The sequence below is a fragment of the Prionailurus bengalensis genome, chromosome C2 (genome assembly GCF_016509475.1).
Source record: "Prionailurus bengalensis isolate Pbe53 chromosome C2, Fcat_Pben_1.1_paternal_pri, whole genome shotgun sequence".
Lineage (NCBI taxonomy): Eukaryota > Metazoa > Chordata > Mammalia > Carnivora > Felidae > Prionailurus > Prionailurus bengalensis.
In genome coordinates, this window is record NC_057350.1 from 60,365,924 (window position 1) to 60,381,552 (window position 15,629).

At 44.6% G+C, this 15,629-nt stretch overlaps 1 protein-coding gene across 2 annotated transcripts in view; it reads left to right on the forward strand.

The window, feature by feature from the left end:
- The window catches only part of SIDT1 (SID1 transmembrane family member 1), a 112,791-nt gene that overhangs the window by 92,223 nt on the left and 4,939 nt on the right, over positions 1 to 15,629 (forward strand). The window contains exons 15-22 of one of the 2 annotated variants that reach the window (XM_043594199.1): positions 1,251 to 1,324; positions 2,501 to 2,624; positions 2,833 to 2,950; positions 5,689 to 5,825; positions 6,496 to 6,604; positions 9,437 to 9,451; positions 10,739 to 10,815; positions 13,301 to 13,347. In XM_043594199.1, the coding sequence (XP_043450134.1) occupies positions 1,251 to 1,324; positions 2,501 to 2,624; positions 2,833 to 2,950; positions 5,689 to 5,825; positions 6,496 to 6,604; positions 9,437 to 9,451; positions 10,739 to 10,815; positions 13,301 to 13,347 (701 nt within the window). The remainder of the gene's footprint in view (positions 1 to 1,250; positions 1,325 to 2,500; positions 2,625 to 2,832; positions 2,951 to 5,688; positions 5,826 to 6,495; positions 6,605 to 9,436; positions 9,452 to 10,738; positions 10,816 to 13,300; positions 13,348 to 15,629) is intronic. The other variant, XM_043594200.1, reaches the window with a different exon arrangement.

Consider the following 15,629-nt stretch of genomic DNA (forward strand, 5'->3'; position numbering starts at 1 on the left):
ACTTGCAGAGAAAAGTCTATATAACTTGATCTCAGTCCAAGAATTAACTTCCGATTTCGTCTTCAAATTAGACATCTCCATTTCTTCATCTTTGATGGATCTTTAAATCTAGTTCCCAATTGTTTTATCACAGAGGGGCCTGGGACCTCGTATTATTTTGTCTACCAATCTGAAGTCATTACCATAAGCTCATTGAGTCATAATATCTATCAACTATATCTGTTATTTACCAGTCTGAACTTCTGATTATCAAGGGGTAATGAGCGGAGTAAATAAAGTTCCAGTCAAAACAAAGAAACCTGGTATTTAATTTAGCCTGTGCCCTCTCATTGAGGGTACTTTTTAGAAAACTACAAACAGCTTCTTAAAAAAAGGTAATAAGTTTTTAAAAAGCCAATAAGATAATAAAATTGAGAAAATATAAAATAAGAACTAAAATAGAGTAAAAACAAATAAACAAAGATAATAATTAAAACACCTTGAGAATCCCCATTGCGCCTTCATAGAACCTTGGGTCCAGATCACATAATGACCTTCTCTAGCATTTATTTTATGCAAGAAAGCCTACGTAGAAAGCACAAGGGGCTGATGGTGTTTCTAATGCAGTGATTCCCACACTTTGCTGTGCATTAAAATCACCTGAGGAGCTTTGAAATCCTGGTGTCCAGGCTGTACCCTACACCAAATTAGGTCCAAGTCCCTGAGAGTAGAACCAAGCATCACTACTGATTAGACCCCCAGTGATTCTAATGTACAGATTTCTAAGTTTGAAAGCCATTGGTCTAATAATTTGGCCAGTTTCCTACTCACTATGTGATGAGGACAAGGACTTTTATGAGGTTTGGGCAGCACTGCTTATAATTTCCATACTCTCTTACTACTCCAGGGCCCTGTCAGAAGATACCGCTGTGCTATGGTCTAGGAAGGTTCTTAATGATAGAGATGGTGAGAAAAATGGAAAACTGAACACATGCTTCCTCCTGTCCACATGCCCTGTGGTTATCACTCCTACATAGAGAATGGGATAGCTCCACACCCTCCCAACATGCATCCAGAAAATAGAACATATCATGACGGTCCTAGTTAGCCTGTGCTGCGTAAAGGCAGCAGACAATGACCCGTCCCCTGCTGAGAAGGAACACTGGTTATATGGTAAATCACTGTGAGCATTGCCTGCCTTTTGTGGTTTCAGGGTGGGCTCAGTAGATGGAGAAAAACTGCATCTGCTCCTCTCGCTCTTGATTTTGCAGGTGGTGAATGTCACAGGCAATCAGGACATCTGCTACTACAACTTCCTCTGTGCTCACCCATTGGGCGTCCTGAGGTGAGCCCTGGCCTCTGGTTGCCCATGAGACATTTAGAGATTCCTTTCTGTGAGATGCGATTTCAGTTTTTAAAAATACTAAACACTGGGGCACCTGGGTGGCGCAGTCTGTTAATCCTTCGACTCTTGGTTTCAGCACAGATCATGATCTCACAGTTCAGGAGTTCGAGCCCCCTGTCAGGCTCTGCGCTGACAGCTGCAGGGTCTGCTTGGGATTCTCTGGCTCCCTCTCTCTCTCTGCCCCTCCCCCCACTTGCTCTCTATCTCTCTCTCTCAAAATAAATAAATAAACATTAAAAAAAAAAATACTAAAAACAACTATGGATTACTACCCCAGTCAAGGGTAAGGAGGGATGAAATCAAAAAGTTGAGCCCAGATATCATTCTTTCATTCCTGTATAGGGGCCTCAGGAAACATTCCTAAGAAGAAGACAGGGACATTTTTGAAAACATCAGGTCCTAGCTGTGACGACACTCATCCACGGGCATGAGCTGCTCATATGTTAATCCACTGAACAACCTCATAAGATAGGTAGGATTAGCATCACTTCCATCTTCAGATGAAGACACTAAGGCTTACAAAGGAACTTGCAGAACGTCCCTCAACTATTAGTGATGCCAGGACCTGAACCCAGGCCTGCTGCCTCCAAGGCCATGGTCTAGCCACCAGAACATAGTGAAGTGGAAAGAACAGACTTCTTGTTCCAGAACTGAACCAGCCTCAGTTGCCTGAAATAAAGCAACTGACCATGACCGGCTGACACGTCACTATTACAGAGCTGAATATTGACACATATAGCATGGGTCCATCTATGAGAATTCCCTCTCACAGTGTAGCTGAAACACTTGGCTAAACTGCCCATCTTTGGAGCAGCTCTGTTTCCTGGGATTCATTCCATGCCAGTGTCGTCAGGATAAGAGAGGATTGGGTGGGTGTTGGGGAAGCCACACAGGCATCCCAGGGAGGAAATGGGCATGTGATCACAGGTTAGGCATTCTAAATTAAAGGAGTAAGGTTAAAGATGATCTCTGATGATTTGCTAGTCCTGAAATCTTATGAAAAGTCTAGGTAGAAAACGTGGAGTGCTGAGTGTACTCACTCATTCAAGCATTCATTCATTCTCTGAATATCTTGGATCACCTCGACTCTCTCATGGTTTCCTTCTCCTCCTTTAGTGCCTTCAACAACATTCTCAGTAACCTGGGCCACGTGCTCCTGGGCTTCCTCTTCCTGCTGATAGTCTTGCGCCGAGACATTCTCCATCGCAGAGCCCTAGAAGCCAAGGACATCTTTGCCATGGTGAGGAGAGGGAGGGTAAATTGGATGTGGGAGCTAGGAAGGGTCATGGTTCCAAGAAGGATATGCAAAGGGGAGGGACATCTGGCTTGATGGTGCGGTGATGGGTTATGTGTAATGAACAACAGGAGGCCAGAAGCTTGGGTTTCCAGATCCTGTGGTTCTGTCACTGATGGTGTCTTTCCATTGACAACACTTTCTCCTTTTTCAGGATTATGGGATTCCTAAACACTTTGGTGTTTTCTATGCTATGGGCATCGCGTTGATGATGGAAGGAGTGCTCAGTGCTTGTTACCATGTCTGTCCTAATTACTCCAACTTCCAGTTTGGTAATTAGAATTTACATCAACCACACAAATTTAAGTTATGGGAGTCCGGTCCTGGGACCCTCCACAAAATACCGAGGTCATGCATGCAAGAATTAAATATTTTATGTGAGCTAAAGTGATTCAAGGGCACTTCCCCACAGGGTGTGGTTTCTACATGTTGTACCATTTTTTCTCTCTGACCACTTTCAGACTAGAAAACACTCAACAGTGAATGATGATCCCATGACTAGATTTGTAGGTGGGCAATGGGCTAAGTATTAGGCAGCAGGGCAGATAGAATTCAACAGACACCTGGAAAGTTTCCTCAGTATAATTTGGCCTTAGTCATTAGACTGCTTTGGGTCGAAAATAATAGAAAGCCCAATTCAACTGGATTAAATAATAAGGACAATTATCAGCTCACCTTCTGAAAGTCCAAAGGTGGAAAGGGCTTGCAGTTGATTTATCTGGTGGCTCTGGCTCCAATTCTCCATAATCCCTTAGGTTATGCGGAGCCTGCAGGCTGATTTTATCCTCAGGCTATCAGGAAACTCATGATGGCAAAAATAGCTACAGCGAGTCCTGGCTTCCTGTCTCTATCTACTTCATGATGTCTGGTGGTTACAGCAAGCTGGTTTCCACGAGCCTTCATTTAAGAGCAAGGAAACTTCTGGGGCGCCTGGGTGGCTCAGTCGGTTGAGCGTCTGACTTTGGCTCAGGTCATGATCTCACAGTCCGTGAGTTTGAGCCCTGAGTCGGGCTCTGTGCTGACAGCTCAGAGCCTGGAGCCTGCTTCAGATTCTGTGTCTCCCTCTCTCTCTGCCCCACAGAGCCTAGAGCCTGCTTCGGATTCTGTGTCTCCCTCTCTCTCTGCCCCTTCCCTGCTCATGCTCTGTCTCTCTCTGTCTCAAAAATAAATAAAAACATTTTAAAAAATTAAAAAACAAAAAAAAAAACAAAAAGAGCAAGGAAACTTCTTTGCGAACCCCCTCTCCCCCCAGATAACATTCTTCCACACCTCAATAGTTTAGTCATGAGCCATTCCAGAATTATTCTCCAGGTGCTGGTTAGCTCAAGCCTGGGTTGGGACATCAATCATGGTGGCAAAGGAGGCAGATCACCTTTTAGACCAGTGAGAACCATCCGACGCACCACAGGTGGAGTTCGCTTTGCTGGAACCAGTAGGCTAAAAAGGCATGCATTTCTGAATTGAAAATGGGGCTGAGGCAGTTGAGTTACTAACATGCTGTCAGGAAGGAGAAAGGTGAGAACAGGTGCCAGTAGTAGTGACCTCCACACTCAAGGAGAAGAATTTTAAAAAGTCATTTTTATCTTTGTACTCTAGCCTCTGTGGGCCCAGAACACCACAGAAATTCTCTGCCACATTTAATTTTTTTTTTAATTTAGAAACACTTTTAACAGAGAAAACTACAGAGAACAATATCATTCACCACTCAGAATGAACAAATGCCAACATTTAAAAAATACCTGCCTTAAATCTACCTTTTAAGAAATAACACGTTGTGGGGCACCTGGCTGGCTCAGTCAGTACAGCATGCAACGCTTGATGTCAGGGTCGTGAGTTCAAGCCCTGTGTTGTGCATGGAGATTACTTAATTAAAAAGAAGAAGAAGAAGAAGAAGAAGAAGAAAGAAAGAAAGAAAACGTGACAAAGTTGAGTCCTTTGAACTGTTTTCCAAACTTATTCCCCTCTTCCGTCCTCAGAGGCAACAGCTTGACTAATTTGATATTTTATCAGTCTAGTTTTTATAATTTTACTACATTTGTAGTAAGTTAATATTTACCTATCAAACTATGTTCTACAATGTTTTTTTGTCCAACAATGTTTTCAAGATTTATGAATATTGAATCAAAGGCATCCAGTTCTTTCATTTTTAAGGACTGTCATCTTCTGTAATAAAAATATGTATACTACATTTGTCAATTCCTCTACTGAACAACATTTAGATGTTGCCAATATGTTGCTATTGTAGACAGCGCTTCAGTGAACACCCTTACATACTTCTCTTTGTGCACATGTGAGAGAGGTTCCCTGGGACACCTAGAAGTAGAATGTTGGAGTCACCTGGACCAGTCACCATTTTACCAAGAACTTCCAAGTTTCTCCAGAGTGTTGATTCCTACTCCCACTAGCTGCCTGAGAGTTCCCATTTCCCTATATCATCACTAATATGTTACCATCAGACATTGAAATGTTTTGCTACACTCTTGAGTAATATGGGACATTGCCTTGTTGTTCCAGTTTGCATTTCCATCACTGTCATACAACTAAGCCACATTTAATTTCTAGCTACTTTCCATCCCTAGGCTGTAAAGCTATATATGAGCAATCAATTATATGAGCTATATATTGAACAATCAATGTGGTTATGTTTCAGGACACGGATAAGGACCTTCCACACCCACCTAGCATTCTTTCCATGGTCACAGTGCCCTAACTGTCACCAGTATGGACTCTTGCTGTTGCTGTTGAACACCAGCATTTAAACGCAAATACCCCTGCAAGCGGGGATAGTCAATTATTTATCCTATCATCAGATACTTTTCTTCTGTGAGTGGAGTATGTGGGGTCTGGCCAGAGAATGTGCCTGTGGAGGCTGCCATGTTGGAGGTCTCCACTCAAACTGAGGGCAGCAAATATTCTAGGGCCTGAAGGCAGGGGGTTTTTCAAGACTAAAGAGAAATTGTCTGTCACCTACTGGATCCTGATTGTTTTGGCTCCCCCTGTGCGCCCTCAGACACCTCCTTCATGTACATGATCGCCGGCCTCTGCATGCTGAAGCTCTACCAGACCCGCCACCCAGACATCAATGCCAGCGCCTACGCTGCCTACGCCTCCTTCGCGGTGGTCATCACGCTCACTGTCCTCGGAGTGGTGCGTCCCTCCCCGTGGCCTTCAGCCCGGCTTTCCAAACATACCCCCTTGGGAGGTTTTTTTGTTTTTTTGTTTTTTGTTTTGTTTTGTTTTGTTTTGTTGCTGTTTGTTTGGTGGACCTCAGGGGAACAGGTTTGAATTAATTACAATCCTTGGTTCCTGCCACATGGCCATCATGAGTCAATTCATGGCATTTTATTCAGTTATTTAGCTATTTATCTCTAATAATGTAATAGGCACCTGTAAAACTACCACCCCTGGAGAGTTCCACTGTAAAGCTGGGACCTCACTCATGTGAGAATGGAATAGAGATGTTCAAGCTGATGGGAAAGGCAGACTTAAAAGAGCAGAAGCGGCTTTCTAAATGTGCAGGGACACATGTCCATTGTCTGCAGTCATTGTCAGAGCATTAGCTCCCAGCTTTAGACCTATTGCCCCTGTTGATGTTCGGTGCCTCACCCATTTCCTCCTTCTTCCATTTTTGCTTGGCCAGGTAGCCATTCTTTTTTGTGCAGTGTGATCCCTGCGAGCTCACAGAAGTTGGGGGGGGAGGGGATCAAAATGCATGCACAGCTCAGTTTTTGACTCCTTATGCATACATGAGAGAATGATTTTCCGGAGTTCTGTGGGGAAAACCCTGGATGAAGGTAACCTCCATCTTTACTCCTAGGTGTTTGGAAAAAACGACCTGTGGTTCTGGATCATCTTCTCCGCAATCCATATCTTGGCATCTCTAGCCCTTAGCACCCAGATCTACTACATGGGTCGTTTCAAGATAGGTGAGTCACCTGTTGCTCTACACTAACACACTGATTAACTTACCTCAAGAAAGCATTGTCTTCGCTCACCCTAAATGGAAGTGTTGCTGGTCATCATGAACACGTGCTCTGAATTCTGGGTATTTTATAACGTCCTCTCCTGTGTAGGATTACAATGAGCTATTGCCACTGTTCTGATTCCAACTGAGAAACTAAGGTGGTCATACTCAGACTTGAGGCAGACCCCCAGCCCCAAGACCCAGTGCTTTATAACTCACAGACTTTGAAAGTGTGTTTGAAGAATGGTTGGTCAGCACTCCACCCATTCCACCTACAGAAATAGCTTTCAGACTGTAACATTTAAAACGAGCATTTCTCCAAGTAGCCTACATGGTTATCAAGAATGAATTTTATATTGTTTTCAAATCCTGGAACTGGAGCGTTTTGAGACTTAGGAATCATAACAGGTGGGACATCTGCTGAACTACCCCGACAATGTGAACGTATCACATTAGAGCACTGCGTGCTCCATGGGACCAGCTTCTGCCCTGCTGCTGTCAGTCAGCATGCACGGGAACAGATAGATTGAAGTCATGTTAGAGCATTTAAATATCCCCAGGCCGTTTAAGGTCCAGGAAGCCACACTTAAATATTCTTTTGTATATTTCAAGAAAAATAATTGTGTATAAGCATAGGCTGAACCCTCGTATTTGCAGAGCCCAAAGCAAAAGTGTAAATAAAAGCCCACTAAAAAAAAACTTAAGTTGTAAAGCAGACTTAAAAATCTATTAAATACGTGGATAGAAGGAAGGGAGGGAGGAAGGCAGGGAAGCAGGCCAACAAACTGATAAATATATATGCCTTCATTACAACCTAGAAGGTCCAGGTTCAAATTTAAAATTGTCATTTCCTCAGAAGGACACTCCAGAACATAACTGTATTGGAGAGCTGGTCCCCAGCCCCTGCCCCTCTCTTCTTCCCACGCTGGCTCTGTCCTGCATCTTAAGGGGTCTCACAAGTATGTACATGGATATTCTTGCCCAGCATTCAGCTGGCCCTTCCTTGCCCCTAGAAGTGCCCGCTCCAGGGGTACCATCTGTCCTCAGGAAGGTAGACTAAGGAAGGGGGCTATCAGGTTCTGCGAGGGGACTCAGGTCCATCTGGGCGGGGAATTCTGGGATCTGGGAATTCAGAACGTGGCCTAGAAGGAGTATTCATTTGCCCGGCAGACCCCTTACTCACTAGGGAATGAGGCCTTTAAAATACAGCCAGGTCTAAGAGTGATTCTACATAACCAAGTAACTTTCAGATTAGAAAGCTGAATAAAACAATTTCTCATTTTGGCAGCTTAGTTTTCCCCTGTGGCACAGTCAGTAGATTTGCCCGTGGCAATAACAGAGCCAATGTACCTCCAAATCGCCCAGTGGAAGCATCATTAAATGGTTGTGCAGAGCATTTGGCTTGATGCTCTGGTCATGCCCCATCCTCCAGATTCAAAGGTGAGTGAAGGCATACAAAGTCAACTTTGAAAAGGAAAATAATTTGGATCATGGTTGTTCTGGTTGCTCCCTGAGTTGGAAAAATAAACTTGAATACAGATGTATGTAACAGTGTGACCGTTAATAATACATACAGGAACTTTTAATATATCTATACCACTTTTGCCCCATACAATTTTGCAATACCGTATTGGTTTACCTTCTGAAAAAGGAGAGATGTAATGTAGCATATTATGACCATGTAATAGTCTGTAGGGTCTCAACAGGAAAAAGATGTCACACAGAAAGATGAAGGTTTTAGTCACAAAGGGACTGTTCATAAGACAAGGTCAAGGTAGAGGAGAATGAACGTGGTAGTCTGGCAACCTGGGGTAAGTAGCAGAGAAACTCTCATATCCATTAGTCCAAAGGACAGGAAGGAAGTAGTTACCAAAATGTGGAAGGAGAGGAAGTCACCCTGAAAGACACGGCCAGTCTGAGGCAACCTCACAGGGAGGGCAGAAGGTGGATAAGTACTCTGAGCTCACTTTTCTTCTTGTGTCCCTCCAGTCTCCTACTGGGGCTTCCCATTGTCCAAATCCATGGAGAGTGAGAAAATCCACTTACGTGGTCCTACAGTCAGGCTCGTGGGCCTGGTGCAGGACAGAGATGCGGCAAATGGGTTTGCAAGGGTAAATGGAAGACAGCCAGTGCATAGCACTACTGAGTATTTTCAATTTCTCTACCCACCTCTTCCCGAGGTGGTCACAGACTTACCAGAGTCCAAAGGAAAATGTCCTGTTCTATGGTGACAATGATTGCATCTAAATTTAGTCCAAAGGCAGGAAGCTGAGTTAGCGGACAATGGTTCAGCCAACACCAGCCTCTCCGCCCATTTCATAAGCTGCCTTTGCTTTCTGCAATGACATACCTTCTCCGTGGCCCTCAGGCCGCATCTGCAAATGAACGTGGATACAGGAAAGGCAGCAGCAATGGGGCAGAGCATCTTCTAAGGAGGACAGAAAACCATGGAGCCACTTGCCCAGATCATGACTCTGCTACCAGAGCCCAAGGAAAGGATGGCAGGGATCACTTGTGAGAGAGAATGGATTGCAAAATGCAAGTGGTGCATAAAGGAGATAGGGAGAGACAGACTCTGATTCACTCTTTGAAGAAGAGGAAACGTCTGAACGTTTGAGACAGGCAGGAAGTTTCTGTGTTCTTTATGATGAGCAAACATTACTTTTTTTAATTGGAAAATAAAACTAAAGTCATCGTTTTGAGAGAAAAATAAAATGACCAGTAGTTTACCTGTTTGGCTACCTTCTTATATCATTTTCTTTTCTCATTTATTCCCTGCTTCCCTCCGATTCAGATGTGTCTGACACAGGTAATGTTCAGCCACCCTTCCCAGGGCTCTAGATTGCTTTCTTAACACAGCGACCTGTGTGACTGTCTGCCAGCCTGGCTCTCTGAACACCCCTTCCAGGTTGGGCAGGATCAGCTTATGGGGAGGGGGCCAGAGAGAGGCTCAGAGGAAAGGATACACTCCAGCCCAGCCTGCCCTGCACGTCTTCTGGACTATTGCATGGACCCATCCCATCCCCTCCCTCCCTCAGTATATCTGGTCTAGTGAAGTCTGGTGAAACTGACCCCAAGGGTAAATGTGAGGAGGAATGGCATTCACAACACAGCTGGGGTCCCCCCTGGTTGAAATGCTTGCTTTGAGCAGACCTCAGCCTTGCCTGTGATGTCTACAAGTGTAGACTGTTCACAGAAAGACAGCTCCACCTGTGACCCTCACTCTGTTCATAGAACAATTGTAACACACACATGTGCTGTGTTTCATTCTATGCTTCTGAAGGATCGCATTTAAAAATTCTTCCCGATCTTTTGCTCTCCATCGTAACTTGCATTCCTTTGATTACTGTTGCAGTACAAGTTTAGACTCTCTGAATGTGCTCCATAGACTTCAGTGTCCCTTGGCTCAATTCTTACTGACTTACAACCACATGGAGAAATACAGATTCGAATTTTTACAGGCTAAGATTTCCCATCCTCTAGAGAGAGAAGATGTTTTAAGGTACCTGGAGGGGCCCCATAACATCTCTGCTATAAAGGAAACACCTCTGCACTAAACTGTACACAAAGGGGAACTTAGCTGATGGAGACGATAGAGGCGCTGGCCGGCCACTCAAATTATTTGTGAGCATTTGTCACATGGGTCCACCTCACTTGCCTTTTTCTGCAGTATGATGCCTGGATACAGCACACCTTACAGGACAGCACAGGCATGTACAGGCACAATTTTTTTTAATTTTAATTTTTTAAACGTTTTTTTCATTTTTGAGAGAGAGAGGGAGAGGGACAGAGAGAGAGGGAAACAGAGGATCCAAAGTGGGCCCTGAACTGACAGCAGCAAGCCTGACGCAGGGCTCAAACTCACAAACCGTGAGGTCATGACCTGAGCCAAATTTGGATATTTAACTGACTGAGCCACCGGGGCGCCCCACAGGCACCATTTTTTAAAGCAAACATCTGTTGCTGACCTAATAAGTACAAAGCACCATTTTTATAAGGTGAAGACGACATCATCTTGGCCCTAAATCTTGGGCCGTATGGGAGTATTCTGTAGTATCTCTGACTAAGCTTTACTATGCAATTGTGTCATCGGCAGATTTGGGGATTTTCCGAAGGGCCGCTATGGTGTTCTACACGGACTTCGTCCAGCAGTGCAGCCGGCCTCTGTATATGGTACGTGTGTGCTCCTGTGTGCCTTGGCCTTGTCCCAGAGAGAAGGGGAACAGTATGAGGGGCAGGCTCAGGGCAGACACTCAGGTTCCCTAAATCAAGAAGGCCAGATGGCCCAGGGTGGCTGAGCTCCAAGTAGGGGGAAGAAGCATGTTCCTTACTCTTCTTCTTGCTCATAAAAAACAGACTGGGATAGATCCATTTTTATACATGAAATACTGCTAGTGTTTAAAGAAGAAATCTGTGTATACATACAAAACTACGGAACAGTGACAGTTGCTATGGGGAAGGATCAAGGCAGGGTGTCATCCAAAGAGGTATGATTGTTTCACTTGTGGAAGTGCAAAGGGCACTCACTGGATAATTATACCATGACAGCAGGCATAAACCAGGCTTGTCCCAAGAAAACTGGGCATCTGTCACTCCGGTTGCTTTCATCAAGAACTGAACACTTTAAGGGGCACCTCAGTGGCTCAGTCGATTAAGCATCTGACTTCAACTCAGGTCATGATCTCACAGTTCACAAGTTTGAGCCCCGCGTCGGGTTCTGGGCTGACAGCTCAGGGCCTGGAGCCTGCTCCAGATTCTGTGTCTCCCTCTCTCTCTGCCCCTCCCCCATTTATGTTCTGTCTCTCTCTTTCTCAAAAATAAATAAACGTTAAAAACTTTTTTTAAAAAAGAACTTAACACTTGCCACACCATACACTGGTTTGATTTGTGTACATTGTTTGATTTTTACAGTAAGCAAGGATATTTTCTTCAAAATTGTGGTTATTACTTACTGGTTGAAATGCAAGTTCTAAAAATTCTCCATCACTGTTTTCAGTATATCATACATTTCTACACTAGGCAGAACGATTGGGACCCTGGTCCCAGCTATATCTTGGCTCTCTGGCCAGTGAGTGACCTTAGGAAGGCCACATACGTGCTGGGAGCCATTACCCCAAACTTTCCACCATGCTGTGGTCAGAATTCCTGATACTGTTTGGGCCTGACACACAGGAGTTCACAAAGTACCTGCTAATAATTTATGATCAAATAGTTTACGATCATATTGACATAAAGGAATATGAGAATGTTTTCACCCTCTAGAGCTTGGGCAGGAACTCTATTGAGGGGACTGAGGCTGAAGGGTTTTATTTACATGAGAACTTAAAAACCCAGTAGGGCTGGGGCTCCTGGGTGGCTCAGTTGGTTAAGCGTCCGACTTTGGCTCAGGTCATGATCTCGTGGTTTGTGGGTTTGAGCCCCATGTTGGGCTCTGTGCTGATAGCTCAGAGCATGGAGCCTGCTTCAGATTTTTTATGTCTCCCTCTCTCTGCCCCTCCCCTGCTTGTGCATATGTTCTCTCTCTCCCTCTCTCTCTCTCTAAGAATAAATAAACATTAAAAAAAAAAAAAAACCAGTAGGACCTGTGAGTATTTTGAGAGTTAAGCCTGCCTTAGCTGTGAGCCATGAGGAGCAATTAATGTTTGTTTGTTTACTCACATTATGTGATGTAGACTGTCTTTTTTTCTAGCAGACTATTTTTCTTTTATTTTTTTTTAATGTTTATTTTTGAGAGAAAGAGAGAGAGAGAGTGAGCAGGGGAGGGGCAGAGAGAGAGGGAGACACAGAATTGGAAGCAGGCTCCAGGCTCTCAGCACAGAGCCCGATGCAGGGCTTGAACCCACGAACTGTGACATCATGACCTGAGCCGAAGTCGGACGCTTACCCAACTGACCCACCCCGGTGCCCCAGAGCTAATTTTTTTAAAGGAAGATATTTCCTCCAAGCTAGATGGATCACCCACAAAGACAGAGAATCAGCACTTTTAAATAGTCCATGAGGACATGCAAATTAAAGTACAATCAGATGCCACCTAAAAGTTTTACACTGTATGCAAAGAAGCAGGGCCAGGTTGTGAATTAATCTCTATCAGAGGAACTTTCCTTTGAGGTGGACCTCTCCTAGTTCACCCACCACCAACATCTTTAGTGTTAAGGGCTGTGTGTTTAGAGACCGGGAGCCTGAGCGTTGCAGGACCTCCTTGGAGTCAGAGTAATGGAGAGGAAACGGGAGCCATACGGGTGAGCCCCGAGAGCTGCCTCGTGGCTCGCTAAGTAACGGCGCAGGGAAACAGTGCTGGATTACATTACAGCAACGGCAGAATTCTTTTCACTACCGAGTAATCGACACACATCACCAACTTCCTCAAGAAGTGGGGCCGGGGTGCCCAGCTACCCTACACACTGGTGGGGGAAACAGTAAGAGTCCTGCTTTACTCACCGTGTTTTCTTTAACAGACACAAAGTCACATCCGTTCACAGACCGAGGCCTCGCCATTTGTTCCCATAGGAGATTAGTGTCCGCCTGCAGGCACAGCTCTCTTAGAACCATGGAAACTCTTTTCACCAGGCAATTGTTTCCCCATAATTGATGCTGCCCCTACAAGTAGGTCAAAAGAAAAGAGATGTGTGCAGTCTCTCATCTGATGTTTTCTTTCCAGGATAGAATGGTGTTGCTCATCGTGGGGAATCTGGTTAACTGGTCCTTGTAAGTAGTCTTAGGAAGACACGTTTTTCTCTTTATTGATGTCTGTAACACGGCGGTTTAGCTTTCCTTGGCTGTCATTTATATAAAGAAATGTGAAATTAAGGAGCGTGTAGGACTGTGCTTGCCCTAGGGACTTGGAAGAAAGGTATTTTTCCTCCACAAAGAACACACTAGGAAGCCTTGTGTACCAACGGTGGTCTCTTTTAAAGTGCTGCGTTCAGCACCTTGATGCATTGAGCTCATTTGCACCACAAGACCAACATCAAATCTGTTATCTACATGGATAGACTATGTAGATAGTTAGATGCTAGAGATTATTCTAAAAGTTACAAACATGAAGCATAGTTTTAAAGTCTTGTAGAACTTTCCATCAAGGCTACCCAGTAGACATTTCCCTTTCTTACTAAATGTGTGTGTGCTTGCGTGTGTGCATGAGCGTGTGTGCATGAGCATGTGTGTGTACAAGTCTCTTTCCTCTTTATTTCTTGCCCTATGGTTCTCAATCTTCCTACTGAACCAATATCCCTTTTCTTCTTTTCCCTCATTATTACCTGGGCTTTTTTCCCTCCGATGGCTTCAAAATAGAACAGTACAACAGACCTATATTTTTGTTATCTGTAACTATTTTATACAACCTATTCTCAACTTTAAAATGTAAGTGAGCTGTTTCATTAGTCTACCCCAAGTCAGTAAGTTTAGTTGCTTTTATTAGTGGTTCTTAGCTGATATGCTAAAAAGGTCAGTGACCTTTGATAGAAAGATGACTCCTGCCCCCCTTTAAGACATGAAAGGATTGAAAACAGAGGCGTACCTTCGGGGAAAGCCAGAATCGGGTTTTGAGAATTCAAATCTTACTTGGGGCATATGCTTGTGGAAGAAATTTCCCATTATGTTGTCACCCAGGGATTACCTCGGGGTAAGCGCCATGCCTGTGAAGGACCCCTCCTTGATGTAGAGACACGTCGAGATGGGTGATTCTTGGCAGTGGTCACCTGTGGCACTCTTCTTGACCTCTCTTTTAGGGAGGACCCCACAGTCCTGATGACTCTGTAAGATAGGGTGCAGGGTGCTCGTGGGAGAAAAGGGACCAGCCCCTTGATAATGAGCACCTGATAACTATGTCCCCAGTGCTCACAAACACCTGGCTTGTCCCCACCCCTCCCATGACCAAAACCAAACCCACGATCTGCTCACAAGACAAGGTAAATGGCCTCTCTTTTCTTACACAGGCGCTCTTTGGGCAGCAAGGTCTGCAGGGATGAATGGGGTGTGACAACACACCGGCACTATGGGAACCTTGTGGAGGGTTGGCTTCCTTTTTGTTTCTCCATCTTCAGTTTCCCATGGACACTACAAGACATGGAGTGACTTCATGTGAATCTTGAATGTTATTTTAAAAGAAATTTGGGGAAAAAAAGCAGTGCTAAACCCCAACCAAACTAAACTTCAGTATTTTTTTTAATTTTTTTTTAACGTTTATTTATTTTTGAGACAGAGAGAGACAGAGCAAGAACGGGGGAGGGGCAGAGAGAGAGGGAGACACAGAATCAGAAGCAGGCTCCAGGCTCTGAGCCATCAGCCCAGAGCCCGATGCGGGGCTCGAACTCATAGACCGCGAGATCGTGACCTGAGCTGAAGTCGGACGCTTAACCAACTGAGCCACCCAGGCGCCCCTAAACTTCAGTATTAATGTAAAAACCATAGGGGAGCCCGAGTGGCTCAGTCGGTTGAGCTTCCAACTCTAGATTTCAGCTCAGGTCACGATCTCATGGTCAAGGGATCAAGCCCCGAGTCCAGTTCCATGCTGGATGTGGGGCCTGCTCGGGATTCTGTCTCTCTCCCTCTCTCTCTGCCCCTCCCCCGCTCATGCTCTCTCTCTCTCTCTCTCTCTCTCTCTCAAAAATAAACAAACATGGGGCGCCTGGGTGGCTCAGTCGGTTAGACGTCCGACTTCAGCCCAGGTCACGATCTCGCAGTCGGTGAGTTCGAGCCCCGCGTCGGGCTCTGGGCTGACAGCTCAGAGCCTGGAGCCTGCTTCTGATTCTGTGTCTCCCTATCTCTCTGCTCCTACCCAGCTCGTGCTCTGTCTCTCTCTCTCTCAAAAATAAATAAACATTAAAAAAAAATAAAATAAAAAACATTTTTAAATAAATAAGTAAATAAATAATAAAAACCATAGACAGTTTTTTGTTGATAATGTGTGGCAAGCCAATTTCGAGATAATTCTATTTCTAGTAATCTAGTCTAAGGAATTAATCTTAAATGCAAAAAAAGAGAAAAGC